The sequence below is a fragment of the Arvicanthis niloticus genome, chromosome 11 (assembly GCF_011762505.2).
Source record: "Arvicanthis niloticus isolate mArvNil1 chromosome 11, mArvNil1.pat.X, whole genome shotgun sequence".
NCBI lineage: Eukaryota > Metazoa > Chordata > Mammalia > Rodentia > Muridae > Arvicanthis > Arvicanthis niloticus.
The window spans coordinates 58,186,020-58,203,071 of NC_047668.1; the positions used below are offsets into that span (position 1 = coordinate 58,186,020).

General features: G+C 44.6%; 1 protein-coding gene across 1 annotated transcript in view; it reads left to right on the top strand.

The window, feature by feature from the left end:
- The first annotated feature begins 462 nt into the window (after positions 1-462).
- Alk (ALK receptor tyrosine kinase) overlaps positions 463-17,052 on the top strand; it is a 698,959-nt gene continuing 682,369 nt past the window's right edge. Inside the window, exon 1 of the mRNA XM_034514490.2 lies at positions 463-2,110. Coding sequence (XP_034370381.1) covers positions 1,429-2,110 — 682 coding nt within the window. The 5' untranslated portion in view covers positions 463-1,428. The remainder of the gene's footprint in view (positions 2,111-17,052) is intronic.

A 17,052-nucleotide genomic window follows, 5' to 3' on the forward strand; every position in this document is an offset into this window, starting at 1 on the left:
GACAAGCTGCTCTTGAATCTTGCAGGGCCATGCTACCCCTGCCTTCTCCTGGTTTTCCTTTGCCTCCAGTTTTATTCCGGGACCTGCTCTTCTGAAGTCGGACACATTTAATCTGTTAAATGTATAATTAAAGAGAGTGCTTGGTTGCAACGATCGCTTCCAGTTCTCCCATTTATCCAAAATACTCTCTTGTTCGCACAGCGGAGAAATAGGGCAGACAATCTGGAGGAAGGAACAGGCACCAACAGCGGGAGGCGGGGAGGGCTTGGTGGCTTTTCTCAATGAATATCGAGGCCTCTGCAGATTTGCATAGGAGCAGATCTCGCAGCAGCATTGGCTGGCGGGCATTGGAGGGGGCGGGGCCGGGTGCGTGGACTGGGCGGCTGCGCTGAGTTCGCTCAGAAGACCCGCCCCCACGGAGGCCCCGCCCCCTTTCGGCGCGCGCTCGCGGCACTGCCAGCTGCAAGTGGCGGGCGCCCAGGCAGATGCGATCCAGCGGCTCTGGGGGCGGCAGCAGCGGTGACAACTGGCACCTCCCGCTGCTTCTGTACAAGGGTTCTCGGGGCAGTAAGACGCTTTCCGTCCGCCCCCTGGCCAGTTAACAAAACCGCGGGCGCTGCTGGTAGGTGAGGAGGGGGCTGGCTATAGAGCGGGCTCCTCTGCCCGGAATGTTTTCACTAGGCGGCAGCGGCCGGGGCCGCTCTGGTGCTTGGGAGTGAACTCCAAGGAACCAAGACGTCGGGTGACAGCAAGGACGCTGCAAACTTGCTCGCGCGGAGGCAGCGGGAGCTTCCTCTCCGCAACGCAGGGCTCGCGTTCACGCCCAGAAGTTCAGCGGGCAGGGTGATCGATCTGAAGACTTCCTGCAGCGGAGGTCACTTGAGGGGGCGCTAGAAAGCAGCCCCCTCCGGTGGTCCTTGCCTAGACCTGGGAAGAAGCGCAGAGGAGGGGACAAGAGCGGAGGACGTGGGCCAGACAGTGACCGACTCGGAGCCGCGGTTCGCAGCCTGGAAAGTTGCAGAAGATTGGAGGCTAAGAGGACAGCTCTGGTCGCCGAGGGCTCCTTGAACGGTACCTAAATTGCCACCTCCCTCAACCATAGTAATTTCTTGGTCCCTGAGCAAAGGCCTCTACAAATGGGGCGCAGCACGGTGAGAAGCGCATGATCCAGCTGTTGAACCCAGGGTGTCTCACTGTCTCCGAACTCCCCCCTGACTTTCCCATCCGTTTTGCTGAGAACCCTTCTCTCCTCTTGTAGCTTGGGAAAAGCAGGGCGCTCGAGAGTGTACACACAGTCCCTGATATCAAGTGGAAGGGGCCGTTCAGGACCAAGGACTATTTGGAGCCTTTTCCTATTTGGGGGAGAGTGAAGGGCGAGGCTGGACCAGGAAGGGAAGGGAGACTAGTGTAAACTCGCCCTCCGGCGGGATGGGGGCCCTGGGGTTCCTGTGGCTGCTGCCGCCGCTGCTTTTGGCAGCAGCCTCGTACTCCGGAGCTGCAACCGATCAGAGCGCGGGTTCCCCAGCCTCAGGGCCGCCTCTGCAGCCCCGGGAGCCGCTCAGTTATTCGCGCCTGCAGAGGAAGAGTCTGGCGGTGGACTTCGTAGTGCCCTCGCTCTTCCGCGTCTATGCCCGAGACCTGCTGCTGCCGCAGCCACCGTCCCCCACGGAGCCCGGAGCTGGCGGGCTGGAGGCGCGGGGATCACTGGCTTTGGACTGCGACCCTCTGCTCAGGCTGCTGGGGCCACCGCCTGGAATTTCCTGGGCAGAGGGAGCCAGTTCTCCCAGTTCCGAGGCGGGTCCGACGCTGTCCAGGGTGCTGAAGGGCGGCTCGGTGCGCAAGCTCAGGCGTGCCAAACAGCTGGTGCTGGAGCTGAGCGAGGAGATGATCCTTGAAGGCTGCATTGGTCCCCCAGAGGAGGCGGCGGCTGTGGGGATACTCCAGTTCAACCTCAGCGAGCTGTTCAGCTGGTGGATTCTCCACGGCGAAGGGCGGCTGAGGATCCGCCTGATGCCGGAGAAGAAGGCATCGGAAGTGGGTAGAGAGGGAAGGCTATCCACTGCGATCCGAGCCTCCCAGCCCCGCCTTCTCTTCCAGATCTTCGGGACCGGTGAGCAGCTCCCACCAGAGTGTTTTGGGATTTGCATTTTTAGTTATACCGATCTGTAGCCGCTGTTAACTAACTCTTACTCTCCTTAGCCCCCTTTTCATCATACTTGAACTTAATCCGTAGTTTCTTATTATGTGATTGAACACAGTGACTTCCCAATAGAACCTTTTTTTTTTTTTTTCCTCTTTAACAACCAAGTTGGGAGAAAAGTTTCCCAGTGTTGGCAGAATGCCTTCCACTGACTTACACATGATTCAATTGGATCATAATTGGATGTCCTCCTTTCTGAGCTCCGAGAATAGCTGAAACGCCTCTATAACTCCTAAGTGTCAACTTATGAGGCCTCAAACTATTGCTCTTTTTTCCTTGACTCTTGTTCCTCTTGTAGGCTACCAGCGACTTGGAAAATGTGGTAGAATTTCCTAAAGAATATAGAATTCTCCTTTATACCGAGTCTCGGTCAACTGCCTGTCCCTGTCCCTCCTCCCCAGTGCTGGCTAGCCCAGAAGTTCTCTTTTCCTAAATTATTCATTCTGCCACGCTGGACTCCCACCCACAGACTGTTTACACACTCAGACTCTCACTGTTCTCAGATGTACCAGGAAAGTCCCAGAGGAACTAAGGAACAAGGGGCAGGAGAGTTGTAAAGAATGGGATGAAAATTGTTAAGGTTGCCTTGCTTTGGGGGAGAAGTGATAGTTGTCTTTCCTGCCTCCCCCTTTCTTTGCCCTGGGAGTCTTAGCTTGCATGTGTGTAGCAGCTGCTCTGAATGTGAGCTCCAGCAGGCCCTCACTAGAATGGGGTTTCTCTTTCATTTACTTACCCATTTCTTCCAGAATTCACCGAGTTAGGGCTGTATGTGCAAGCATTTACTTCTAACTCTGCAGTAGTGTCTTTTGAATGGCAAGCCAGGTGGTTTTGAATGAATGTTTCTCTCAGAAGACTGTGAGGGGAAGGACTTGTGAATGAATTAAATATGCAATGTAAATGAATGAGAAAACCACAGAAAGAGAAATCATATTTTTTTTAAAAAGCCCACACTGATTCCATTGAGCAAACCTAGCTTCTTTTCTGTGTTCTCATCATCAGAAATAGATGAAGTTCTTATGCTCCACTGGTTACTAATGTTTAGTATTAATTGGATGGAAAGCATTGAACAGGGTCCATTGTAAAGCTACAACTTCTCCTGTGCTTACACACACACACACACACACACACACACACACACACACACACCTCTTACACACTCGGTGCTCTCCTGTAGCAGAGCTACTGAGAAGCTGAGACTCCTCTGTCATTGCACAGAAGCTGTACTGGCATGTGGTCCACAAGGGAAACAGAATGTGGGTCTGTATTTCCACACAGACATTGGTGACATCGGTGCCACTTAAAACAAGCCCCTCATGATCAATGCTGGAATTGACATTGTGCCTAGTGAAAAGCAGGGTCTGATGAGCTTGGCAGTGCCTTCAGTGAAATGACACGAAAGAATGAAACTGTTGTCCCACTAAGGACATTTTTGTAAAGAACAGCTGGGCTGCAACAGTATTGTGGCTTCTGTGGCTTATACATGAAGCATTCTTTTAGTGCTCAATGCCTCTGTGACGGATGTAAAATGACTTCTCTAGAAAGACAAATTTTGTTCCACATTCATGTCTTTGAGCATTGCTGGGGCTTCCCCATCACCTATGACCATACACTCCAGCAGTCTCTATCAACTGTTGTCACATGTTGATGGCAGACAAAGAGGATCATTTTCCGGCCCCAAACTTACCAACTATAGACAGGCTGCAAAGACACTAGCAGTGGATGTCTCCGAGTCACACAGTGCATTTGAAGAACATACTACTGTAGTCGAGCCCTGTGTGCAGAAATCAAACTGTGCTCAGGGGAAACTTCATGTAGAAAGGAGTGTCTCCCAAGAGCTGTTTCTGCTACTGGATACAGGGAAGCAGTGAGCTTCCCAAGTCCTCCCCGAGGAGCATTGGCAGCGGGGCCAATCCTTATGCATCATTTGACACACATAGAGATGCTGGCTTCAGAAAGAGCCAGGATTCTGCCATTAAGAGGCTAGGAATTTTGGCCAAGCATTTTTTTTCAGCAGGATTGGGATCAAATGGTTATTGATGGGATCAAATAAGACACTAAGTGTAACTGGATGAGCTCCCTGTGACCTCCAGAGAGACAGGCAGCTTGTTGAAGAGCACTTCAGGCCTTGTGGTCACCACACTTGAACAAGATGGGCTCTCTTGTCTCTGAGGACACATGCTGTCTGTAGTTAGGCAGCTAGCTACACAGGTCTAGCCTCTTGCCTCACTGCTCCCCAGCATCCCTCAGATACAGGTTCTACCACAGACCTTTCCATGCAGTGGGCACACCCTGTTGTAACACACCACATTCCATGTAGGGGGCAGCACACATCACTGTGGCTCCATTCATCTCTTTGTATGAACATTCTGGCTTGCATTCTGCCACTGGGGTTGATTTTTTTTTTTCTACTTCTTATGTTGGGGAGGGGGATGAGTTTATTATTTTCATATGGCTTCTTAGTTATAGAATGGGACATTTTTCTCTTTTGTGACATAGGGTATTCAATTAAACACAAGGAAAATGGACATACTCAGTTTCTTTCTTTCTGATCAGGAGGCTTATGGTCTCACCAAGAAGGGAGCAATAGGGCTGATGGACCTATGTGTGGGGTCATGCTCTGCCACCCCTAGACTGAAGATGGTTTCCTAAACTTGAGAAGAACCATATATGGGTAGGTGATATAACAGAGAAGAACCCAGTAAGGACAAAGCTAAACTGTGGTGTTGTTAGTGGTTTGGGCTGCCTTCAAGGACAAAAGGATGTTTGAGAGCCTTTGTAATGAATGCCATGCTTGTGGTTTTTCTGTGTGGATTACTGTGAATTCGTAAATGGGGATCACTGCTTCAAACCCCCAAACAGTTCCTGAGAGAACCCATTTAGAGGGGCACCAAATCTCAGGAACTGCCCAAAGCCCTCAACGAGGTCTGCCTGATGCTGCTAGCACATTGCCCATAGCTCTGGCTTATAACCTGGTTTATGGATGCTTTGCTTTGAGATCTGCTTCTATAATCTCACAGAGGCCTAGAGAATGTTGTGGGATAGGAGAGTCTGTTTCCCAGAAAGCCCACAGGAAAGAAGATGCACAGCTTGGGACTTTATATGTGTTACAGAGAAACTTGGGTAATTTAGAGTAGATGCATGCAATACAGTAACCTGACCTTTGGCCTCACATATCTGTCCATCCCTTCTCATTTCATTTCTGAAAGGGGCAGAGAGAGAGAGAGAGAGAGAGAGAGAGAGAGAGACAGAGACAGAGAGAGACAGAGAGAGACAGAGAGACAGAGAGAGACAGAGAGAGACAGAGAGAGAGAGAGAGACAGAGAGAGAGAGACAGACAGAGAGAGACAGAGAGAGAGAGAGAGACAGAGAGAGAGAGAGAGTGTAAAGGAAGATATAAGGAAACTGGAGCTCCCAGAGGGGATATCAGTTATTGGAGGTGAATTGGGAGAATTGGAGCCAGTCCAGAGAAGAGCAGAGAGCTGATTTAAGAGCTGAAGAGACTGATTTATGATGAAAGATGAAAAGAATTAAATATATATGGCTGGGCTAAATGGTGATGAAGGGAAAGCCATGGTAACAATCTACAAATCTCTGAAGAGGGCGACTGTCAGTGAGGAGCGAGAGTTATTTAGTGTATCCTTTAAAAGTAATAGGATGGGCCTTCCAGAAGAAAACTCCAGGTTAGATATCAAAGAATCTTATTTTTTCAAATAGATACTCTTCTATCTATTTCAAAATGGATTCCATTCAGACTATGGGGTGGAACCTGGAGGGAGCAAGGAGGGAGTCAGGTGAGCTATGGGTCAGACAAACAAATCATTTGTAATTAGTAAGTTCTAATGTTGAGAAACCCATAGTGGGCAAAAAGGCTGGGAACAGGGATCATGTTAGGATATCATTCCAGAGAGTGTTTTGAGCATTGGTAAGGACAAAAGAAATGACTTGAGTATCTTTAAAATTGGGAAAATTTTGCAAGATAGAGAGTAAATAAAATTGAAATCACTAGGTTTGTTTTTTTCCCCTAATTCTCACATTAAAGCTTTTCTCTGGGTTATGGTCTTGGTGGTCCAGTGGGGTGAGCACATCCACCAGAGGATTATGTGTCCAAGGCATATTCGTGTGTGTGTGTGTGTGTGTGTGTGTGTGTGTGTGTGTGTGTGTGGTTGAGTCACTGGGAAAGGTAGATGGTGATCAGAATTTTACAAAGATGAGATCAGTTCTATGTTGGATAAACACCTATTGGCTACCCTAAAATTCTTTCAAACAAATTAAAAATATTTTATTTTATATGTATGGATGTTTTACCTGGGTGTGTGTCTGTTTGCCATGTATGTACCTGACACCCTCAGAGGCCAGAAAAGGTAACGTATATGTATATGAATATGTATATGTGTATGTGCATATGCATGTGTATATGTATATATGTGTGCACATGCATGAGTGTATGTGTGCATATGTGTGTGTGTGTTTGTATGTGTGCAAATCAGAGAGAATATTCTCTCTCTCTCTCTCTCTCTCTCTCTCTCTCTCTCTCTCTCTCTGTCTCTCTCTCTCTCGACAGGGTTTCTTTGTGTAGCCTTGGCTGCTGGGAACTCTCTCTGTAGACCAGGCTGGCCTCAAACTCAGAGACCTACCTGTCTTTGCCTCCTGAGTGCTGGGATTAAAGACACGCACTGCCACCACTCTGAGCATGTTATCTTCAACAGTGAGTGTGTTTATAAAGGTGTTAGTCAGTTGAAGGGCAGGAGTGACTGGCCTGTAGGTATAGGAAGTTGGTGACAGTCACATTCGCAGAAATTCCCAGTGCTCTGCCACATTTAAAGGTTCCTGACAGGTGACCTCACTTTATGGCATTTCTCCAGCCTAGTAAAGGACAGTTCTCTTTCCTCTAGAACTGTTTTAATATTCTGTTCTAGTTGTATGAGACTTTACATTCATAAATCACTTTCAGAGTTATTATTATTTTTATTAATTGTATAATAGGTAGGGCAACCATCTGCTTTATCTTGTGAATGGAGTAACTGGAATCCAGATGCTTGATTGCACACTTTCAAGGTCACGCATGTACAAAGCAACAGACCTGGGAACTTTATATGGTGAGAGGTTACAAGATGGTAGGAACAAGATAGTAGATGCTGCCTGGACCCATGCTTCAAATCAAGGAACCATGTCAAAATGCACATTATAAACCAGTAAGACATGTAAACCAGTGCATTATGCTTGTCAGAAGGCCATGCAGCAAATGTCTAGTGGACAATAGCCATTAGTTGAAAAAATTCCTTAAAATCTGAAACTCACTTTCATTATTATAAAAGTAGGGAAATTATGATGGTTTCTATGTGATGCTAAAGGTAGGTCTTGACAATTCAGTATGTTTTAGAAATTAAATTGGATGGTACATATGAATCCTTAGCCTCGTGGCTGATGGATTGTTGTGTCTCATCAATATGCATCACTGGGTTTTCTCATAAAAGCATCTGGTGGTCTACAGCTTTGAGGGATCCATGTGCATTTTCATGCATCCGAATGGTGCCACTTGGAGCTGTGTAATCCCTATGTGTGGCCATGTCTGGTGACCCAGGTGATAACAGTGACACTGCAGGTTCCTCTGCAACACATCTGTGACTCCCAGGAGAGTCAAAGAACCAGAGAAGAATGGCCATAGAGGTAGCTCCTGTTGACCCACTAAAGCTCTGTCCCATTGGAAGAGGGGCATGGATCAAGGCATGGGATGTACCTTGTTTGCAGCAACATGTGCTTTGAGGGGTCTTTCGACCTTGGATTCAGGTGATTACAGATTCATAATCTGATTATTTGTCCTACAGAAGAGACTTAGTCTTAACTCAGGAATGCATTAAAGCAGTCCTAGGGATAAGCAAGACCAAGACCACACAGAACAGCAGTTTCCTAATGGCAAATGTCCCTTAATTGAGAGTCACCTGCCTGGGTCATGCCTTGTCTTATTCAGAGGTGTGAAGGACCCCCACCCAGGCTTAGGAATCTCTTTTATTGTGTTTAGCTGGATTTATGCTCTTCCTTTTCATTGCCTACCTCATCTTTCTCACTGATGAGCAGAGAGCATGAAGGGAGATGTAAAAAACCAAGTTACTACAGTAACCAAGCTACCAAGAACCAGGCTACTAGACCTGAGAATCTGAATCTCTGAGGTCCCATGGGGACCTGTAACACAGGAACTCAGGTAGTCTTCCTCAGGAAAGCATTACAGCTTTAAAAAGGCTATTCAGTAGCCATGTGACATCTGATAGGTAATGGACTTCTTGAGCCATGCCTGACTCATTGCCTTCAAAGGATGCAAATGGATATGATCTCTGTTTTAGAATAAAGAATGGGGTCCCTTGGTAAGGATGGATAAAAGGGAGAAGATGTGTCTCATCATTCATCTCTCTACTTTCCAGCTGTGGTTGCAATGTAATCACTGCCCCAAGCTTCTGTTGCCATGACTTCCCTGCTCAGATGGGCCTCGAATTGTGAGCTATAGTACCTACCCCCTTCCTTAAGCTGCCTTTGTTACAATGAGGAGAATGACTAATGTAGATATGAGACTGAAGTAGAATGTTGGCCTGGTGATGAGGTGCTGAGGGGGTGGGTTGAATCTCTCAGGAACTTCTTAGGTGAGCTGGATTTCTCAAAACGACTTGGTTTTGTTTTATTTTTTTTTTTTTTTAATTTTTTCCCCCTTCCAAATTTTTTTAAATGACTTTTTCAGCTAGTTGTTATGAGAGCATGGGTCCTCACCCAGGGAAATTTCTATCAGATTCACTGGGTGAGATAATGTCTATATTTTAGAAAACATGAAACTGCAGGACAGGAGAGCTCTCCTGGGACAGATCCACCTTCACACTTGGCTAATTACGTCTTTGCCCTTGTACTCTGCCTCCCTGGTTAAGTAACAGCAGGTGCATGGATGTAGGTGGCTGGAATCCCTTAGAGTAAAGGCCAAAGGGGATGCACAAAAACAATGTGAGCTCAGAAGACAGGAAAATGTGGGCGGACCTAAGGAATTCAGGCAGCGAGCCAGGGGAAACTAGAAGAGTAATTTAAGACACCCAGTCTTCCTTTCCTTTCCCTTTTCCCCTCTCAGTTTCCATTAGAACATGAGTTCATGAAGGTAGGCAGTAGTCTCTACTGTAGACTTTTCCACATTATCGGCCTACATAATTAAAGTCAGCGTTCTGAGGTGGAGAGAATTCTCCAGTAGAAGCCAGAGGACCTGGAGTCTGTTATGGTATCCACGTTACTAAACTTGAAATCTTGGGTAATTTCCTTAAGACTAATGGTCCTATGGGTCTTCAGGGAAGGGCTGGTGAGGTCTCCTCTACCTCATGGGGTCATTACTGAATGAGATGACCTGTATGGAAGGCTTCAGACTGGATTATTATAACACACACACACACACACACACACACACACACACGACAGTAGGAAAATGTGACTAAGTGATTTTTTGAAAATGCTAAGTTCCTATTTTGCCCAGTCTTGGTTTCATCCAAGACAAAGCAATAGGAGCAGATCAAGATACCAGATCTTGAGTCAGGTTTGGGTTCGGCCATCAGCTTGCCATCCTGCAGAGCTTCTGTGTCCCCTTTCCAGGGTTTCTCAAAATGATGCCTCTATATTGAAGTCATCCCAAGTTCCAGACTTTATTGTGTGGTAGTGAGTTGCAAGACTCTTCTATAAATAAATAGTTATCTTTTTAAGCATAAGGATACCAAAGAGTTCATTGACAGTATAAATCTTGTGTAGAGCTTGATAATCAATGTATGAATCACTGTTCTGATGAAGATGGAAGCTTCCTAGCATCAAGAAAGTTCTCTTGAATCCTGTTCCAACCCACACCTACTCTCCACCCAAAGTAACCATTTCTTTTTGATCCATAAGTGACCAACTGGTTGGGACTATTCTTGAATTTTATGCAGATGGATTGATGCCGATAATGATGGTTAGTGTTTAGTCACAACTTGACAGACTCTAGACTCAGCTGGGGAGATGGTCCTCTGGGTATGGGTATGGGAGATTTTCTAGGTTATATGAATTGATATGATGAGTCCCATCTTAGCTGTGGGCAGAAGCATTGCCGGGGCAGGGGCTCTTGGACCGTACAAAATGGAGAGAGTGAACTGAGCATACATTCATCGCTCTCTGCTTCCTGACTGTGGATGTGATGCAAACAGCTGCTTCTAGTTCCTGCTGCCTCGACTTCCTCACAATGGACAGTACCTTGATGTGTGGATGAAAATAGACCCTTTCTCCATTAAGTTACTTTTGTCAAAGCATTTTATCATAACAGGAAAAGAACCTAAGATGCCTTGTGTCTTCTTTTGTGCCTGTTTCTTTTACTGAATATGATTTTTGTGAGATTCACCCGAACTGCTAGAGATGTCTTCCTCCTCCCCCTCATCCTCCTCCACTTTTTTTTTTTTTTTTTTTTTTTGAGATAGAGTCTTGCTGAATGTCACACTGGCCTGTAACTTACTGTATAGTCCAGGCTGACCTTTTTTTTTTAAAAAAAAAAAAATAAAGAATCATTTATTTTATGTATATGAGTACACTGTAGTTGTCTTCAGACACACCACCGGGCATCAGATCCCATTACAGATGGTTGTCAGCCACCATGTGGTTCCTGGAAATTGAACTCAGGACGTCCGAAAAAGCAGTCTTAACCACTGAGCCATCTCTCCAGACCCCCCAGGCTGACCTTTAACTTGTGATTTTTCAGCCTCTGCCTCCTGAGTGCTGGTATTACAGAGATACACTTCCCCATCTGGTCACAATGCTCTTTTTTATTGCTGTGTTGTGTTTCTGCCAAGAGCATGCTATTTATTCCCCCCACCCAAGGTGTTGTCTCTTCAGGAGACGCAGATATAAAACAATCTATCACAAATAAAATATAGAATAGACCACAGACCTGGGGTTGAAGGTCTGCTTTATCATTTACTGGACCAAGGCTATTCATTTTCCTCTCTCTATGCTTTAGTCTTTATCTGTAAAGTGAGAAAAAATAATAGCACTGCCAAGATTATTGTGAGAATTTCCTAATGCAAAGCCTGTAGAAAGGGTCCCCATGTACTCCATTGTACAAAACAAATGTTAGTCCTTTCTCCAACTCTTGATTATATTTTTCCCTTGATGGCCAGGATACACATCTCAAAGGTACTTCCTGAAGTAGGAAAGAGAAACCTTCACAAGGGAAGTCATTAACCCATGAAGGTAAGCATAACAGGTAAAGATCATATAAGTCCTGTAACCATTTCAATAAGTAATTTCACTTATAAATAAAATAACTTTTAATGAGATTCTTATGCTTAGTTAGAACATTAGCAAATAAAAGAAACCATTTGGTCAATATATGATTTTAAAAATCTTTTGGTCTTATAGTCAAGTCTGTTAAAAAATAAAAGAATATTATAGAGGGGATAGAAAAAGTTGGGTGAAATTATCACTACGTTTTCAAGCAGAGAGAAAGTAAAAAATGGCTGAGCACGAGAGAAACACAGGTGAAGAGACCAAGAGAGGGGAGAACAAGAGGCAAGGCAGGACAACAGGTCAGGGTCATGTCCTGGACACAGAGATGCCTTGACACAGGAAAAGAGCAAAGTACAAGTGAGGTGGGGTGGCAAGCAGAGAGGGGTAAAGGAATATGTTCTAGAAGGTTGCTTACCAGGTGTCTAAGTCTCCATCTAAATCTACGGTGACATTATGTATGACCACTTCCAGTTGTTGGGTTTTTTTTTTTTTTTTTTTTTTTTTTTTTGGTTTTTCGAGACAGGGTTTCTCTGTCTTTTTTTCTGTTTTTCTGTTTCTCAGAAATCCGCCTGCCTCTGCCTCCCAAGTGCTGGGAGTAAAGGCATGTGCCACCACCACACGGCGACTACTTCCAGTTTTATTGAAGTATATACATACGTACTTCTTTTAACTGTGCAGTTTAATTTATTTCATGAATACACACACACACACACATGTACAATCACCATTCTATTTAGGATCTATACCATGTATAATCTTTAAAAATTAAAAATCCTTGCTAGTCCGGTTTCTAAAATAGTTTTTTATTTGGGAATTTTGTAGCATGTATTTTGATCATATTTCTCCTACCTTCTCCCCCTGATTTCTTCCAGATCAACCCCCACCTCCCCACGCCTGCTTTTGCCAGGGGTCTCACATACTTTGTGCTCCAAGAAACTTGTGATTTGGTTTCTGATTTCTTTCTCTCCTTGGCTGTTCTGGAGCTATTGAGAGCTTTGCAGACTCCTTTCGGGCCACTCCTTCATCCTCAGAGCCTCCATGGGTCTCCCAAAGTCCTCTGGGCTCTGGAGAGGGCTCCAGCAACCACCACCATCTTTGTTTTCTTTCCTGATTTGATTTCTGTATCAGTAATTTACTGTATTCCTGAGGTTCATACAGATGGGGCATACAGCCTATCTCTGTGGAGTTCATCATCTCTCACTTTTAAGATTTCTCCTACTACTTGCCTTTCTATGTATTTGTGTCTTGTTTCTTTTTTATTACTGAGTAGTATTCCACTGTATGAGCATACCGTGGTGGGCTTATCCCAATCATCACCTGTCAGACATATCCTGCTGGAACTCTTGTGAATACAATTGTAAAAATCTTCTCTACAAGTGATTTCGTGGCTGTATGCTGTTGGTTCCTTTCTGTCCATTGTAGAGCTGCTGGAGCGTGTGGTAAATGTGTTCAACTTCATAAAAACAGATAGCAGATATGCCAACTTGTTTTCAAGATGGTTGTATCACCACCAGGCCTGAATATATCCCAGAGATTCAAAATGTTATGTTATTTGGTCTCAGTCTTGGGTGCGATTAGAACCTCAAGCATCCTAAAAAACTCTTCTTTGAGTCTGTCCATAGAGTTGCCATTCAGTGGGAAATGAAGCCAGAGGCCAGTCCATTCGGAATTAGCACATGTACTAGAATTATCAAGAATTCCTCTTAAAGGCAGAGCCTTGGCTGTGTTACACTGCAGAGAAGGTTGCCTTTGGCCTTTGAAGAGAGACAACAAGGATTCTCTGTCCAGGGTCCTGGGCAAAAAGGGGCCCCTGGCTCTGTTGCAGTCTTAACTTTTGACTTTTCTGCCATGCTGACCCTGATCACGACTCACTATTTATGAAATTAGAGAGAGGAGGGAAACACACACACACACACACACACACACACACACACACACACACACAGAGGAAATGGAGATTTCTTTCACACTCTTGGATCAGTCTCCTAGACAGAGAGAAGGGTTTCTCTGAGTGTCTTAACTTCATGCTTTCACCCCTATAGCTTTCAGGAGCCTGCATTTGGATCACAGATACAAAGAAAAGAGATGAAAAGACTTGTCTCCTCAGAGGTAGCTTCCTGTCTTCTTCAGTGTTCCTTGCTTTATTTACGTTTCAGACCCCCCACCAGTTGATGTTTATATGCTGTCCTGCGGTTTTTGGTTGTAAAAGTCAGGATAAATAGAGTTTAGTGGGTTTGTGCTACACACTGCTTTGCTGAAAGCTTCCATCTACAATATTTTCCTTCTGCTTTTTAATATTTAATGTTGTGTTAGTCCTCGTTTAAATCTTCTTGGCTTTTGTTTTCTGAGTGTCTTTGATGTTCTTTCATTTCTGACGATGATCTTCACTGAATGTGCTTGGGCCAAGGACACTTAAGCATTGCTTCTCTATTGCTATTCTTTGTACGTAATTTCTGATGAGGACTCAGAGACTCTCTTAACCTGTGTTTCCTGTTCTGTCTCCCGCACCCTCTGGTTCCCTTAGGATTTCTTTTTATGGTATTTCAGAAATTTGGTTAATAAAAAAATGTGACTTGGTGCTTTTATTGAGGGTCTTGGATCTGGAGATTATATTTTTCATTACATTGGGAAATAAATCAATTTTTCTTTTGTAAATCCTGGGGATTGGGTCTAGGGTCTCTGAACAAGCATTCTAGTCCTACGCTATATCCCCAGACCCCTACCTACTATTACTTTTTGGGTTGAATAGGGTCTAGGAGTTATTTAATTACCTTGAGCTTGCTTTGTATTCCAAGCCAGGCTTTAGATTTGTGATTCTCCTGACTCTGCCTCCTGAGCAGCTGGGATTATAAGTGTGAAACACAATGCCAAGCTCACATTTGGAACTTTCTCTATTTTTTCCTGTTTCTACCTTTTAGGAAACTAATTATAATTATGTATAATATGCTGCTACATTACACAAAGGACCTGAAATTATTTTTTCGGTCTTCTCTCTCTCCTGTTTGGGTAGCTTTTTTCTTCGAGCCTTAAAGCACATCCCCTTATGTTTGGATTATTTGATCAGCTGATTAAGTCAATCCATTCAATACTTGAGATACTTTATTATTTATAAATCTAGATGTTTAGTTTTCATTTCTTCCCTCACTATGCCTATGTTTTGGTCTATATCCTTAAATATATTTATCATAGCTATTTTCAAGTTCCTTCTCTTAATTAGATCAGATCTACATTTCTATTTCACTTCATATTGATTGTCTTTCTTTTGGTTGTAGGTTGCATTTTCTGTCATTAAATATCTGATAGTTTGGTACTGGGTCTTGTTCATTATGAATATTACATTGTTGAGTGCTGGGATTTTTCTGTCTTCACTTTAAAGACTGTTGAAGTGCTTTTGACAGTTTATTTACTTGCCCATCAATCTAAATCTAGCAAAGATTATCATCAAGCGTTTACAAGGTATTTACTCACGCCTCTGTTTTATAGTTAGTTTAGACCTACATTTGAAAGACCACTCTACCTGATATCCGTCCCATGTGCAGTCACCAAAGATAGACGCTGATGTGGATGTAATGAAGTGCATGCTGAGAGGAGCCTGATGCAACTGTCTCCTCGAAGGTCTGCCAGAGTCTGACATATCCAGAGGCAGATGCTCCCAGCTACCCATTGATCTGATCAAGGGTTCCCAATGGAGAAGTTAGAGGACTGAAGGAGCTGAAAGGGTTGGTGGCCCCAAGAGGAGAGCAACAGTGCCAGCCAACCAGAGCTCCCCAAGGTCTAAACCACCAGCCTGGGAGCACAAAGGGAGGCACCCATGACTTCAGCTGTATACTTAGGGGAGGATGGCCTTGTTGGTCATGGGTGGGAGAGAAGATCCCTGGTCCCGTGAAGGCTGAACACCGAGCGGGGAGGAATTCGAGGGTGGGGAGGGGAGAGTGGGGAGTAGGTGGTGGCACACCCTTGTGGAGACAGGAGGGGGGATGGGATGGGGGTTCCTGGGTGGTGGGGGGAATGGGATGAGGGGATAAAATCTGAAATGTATTTTAAAAAAATAAATAAATGAAAAAAAAAAAAGAAAGTCTTTAGCAAATGCCCCGGTGTGGTGAGGAATGTGTGCTGGCTATTGAGTAGCCCAGCCTTTCCTAATTGTCTTGTTAGAGTTTGTATGAAAAGCCGCATGATCTTAGCCATTTTTACAAGGAAATTATTTATCAGGGGTTGGCCTACATGTTCAGAGGTTCAGTCCATTGTCATTGTGTTGGGAAGCATGGTGGCACACAGGTAGACATAGTGTTGGAGAGGTAACAGAGTTCTACATCTGGATCCACAGATGACAGGAAAAGACAGAACCACTGTGCCTAGCTTGAGCTTCTAAAACCTCAAAGCCTAGCCCCAGTGACACACTTCCTCCAATAAGGCCACACCCACTCCAAAAAAGCCATACCTCCTAATCTTTTCAAATAATGTACTCCCTATGAGCCATTTTCATTCAAATCACCACACCAACTTTGTGTGTGCTATGGTAGAAAGTGTTCTGATAGGTTTCCTTCCTTCCTCCCTCCCTTCTTTCCTCCTTCCTTTCCTCCCTCCCTCCTTCTTTCTTTCCCTTCTTTCCTTCCTTCTCTTTTTCTTTGTGCTCTCCCTACCTTCTCCCTCTCTTCCCACCTATCCCATTCTCTTTCAGTTATTCTTTGCTTAAACTAGAGTATCTTGTCTATGAATGCAGGAATTAATAATATTCAGCCAAAGAGTTCATGGGGCCCCTATACGATTTTATGGAGCAATCTTTTTCTCTTTTATCCTTCTCTAGATTTTATGGATGGCTATAGCTTTTGAAATATTTTCTGAGAAAGTACTTATTCATTAGGCCAGTTTAACTGAGCAATTGCCAGGTTGAATAAGGAAGGATCTCTTCCTCCCAGGACAATTTCACAAATGAGTTAAGGAGAAAGGCAGACAAAGCACACTAATACATATCTCTATCAAATTACATCTTTCTCTTGAAAGCCAAAGATATGGTGAAGCTGGCTCTCAAGGTTTGGTAGAGGCCTCAAAATATTGATTATCACCAGGGTGATGGAGGGCAGGGTTGTTCTGTGCTTTCGGATACCAAAAAACCATTCTACTAAATTCAGACGGACTTAACTTGTTTAGTGCTTGTTGAGAGGGGTGTGTTCCTCTGAGACAGGAAGTTATAGCCCTGTAATTTTCTAAACAATAAGCTCTCTCCTGGGCAAGGAATCAGGTCAAAGGGTATTTGTTGAGAATGATGGATTTCTTTGGGGACCGAGACAAAAGTTGAGTTAGCAAAACAACTCCAGTAGTAGGTGATTTGAGAAGAGTCTTGGAAGCAATGAGGCATTTTACTTAGAAAGAGTCAGGCAATGGGCCTTCCAATATGGGGCAGTAGCAAAATATGGTGTCCAGGTGAGAAATGCTTGGCAGAAGGGCAAAGAGGGAAAGGGAGAAAAAGTCAGGTAGACAAAATCTCTCTCTCTCTCTCTCTCTCTCTCTCTCTCTCTCTCTCTCTCTCTTCCCCTCTCTCTCTGTGTTTCTCTGTCTCTCTCTGTGTGTGTCTCTACATCTCTGTC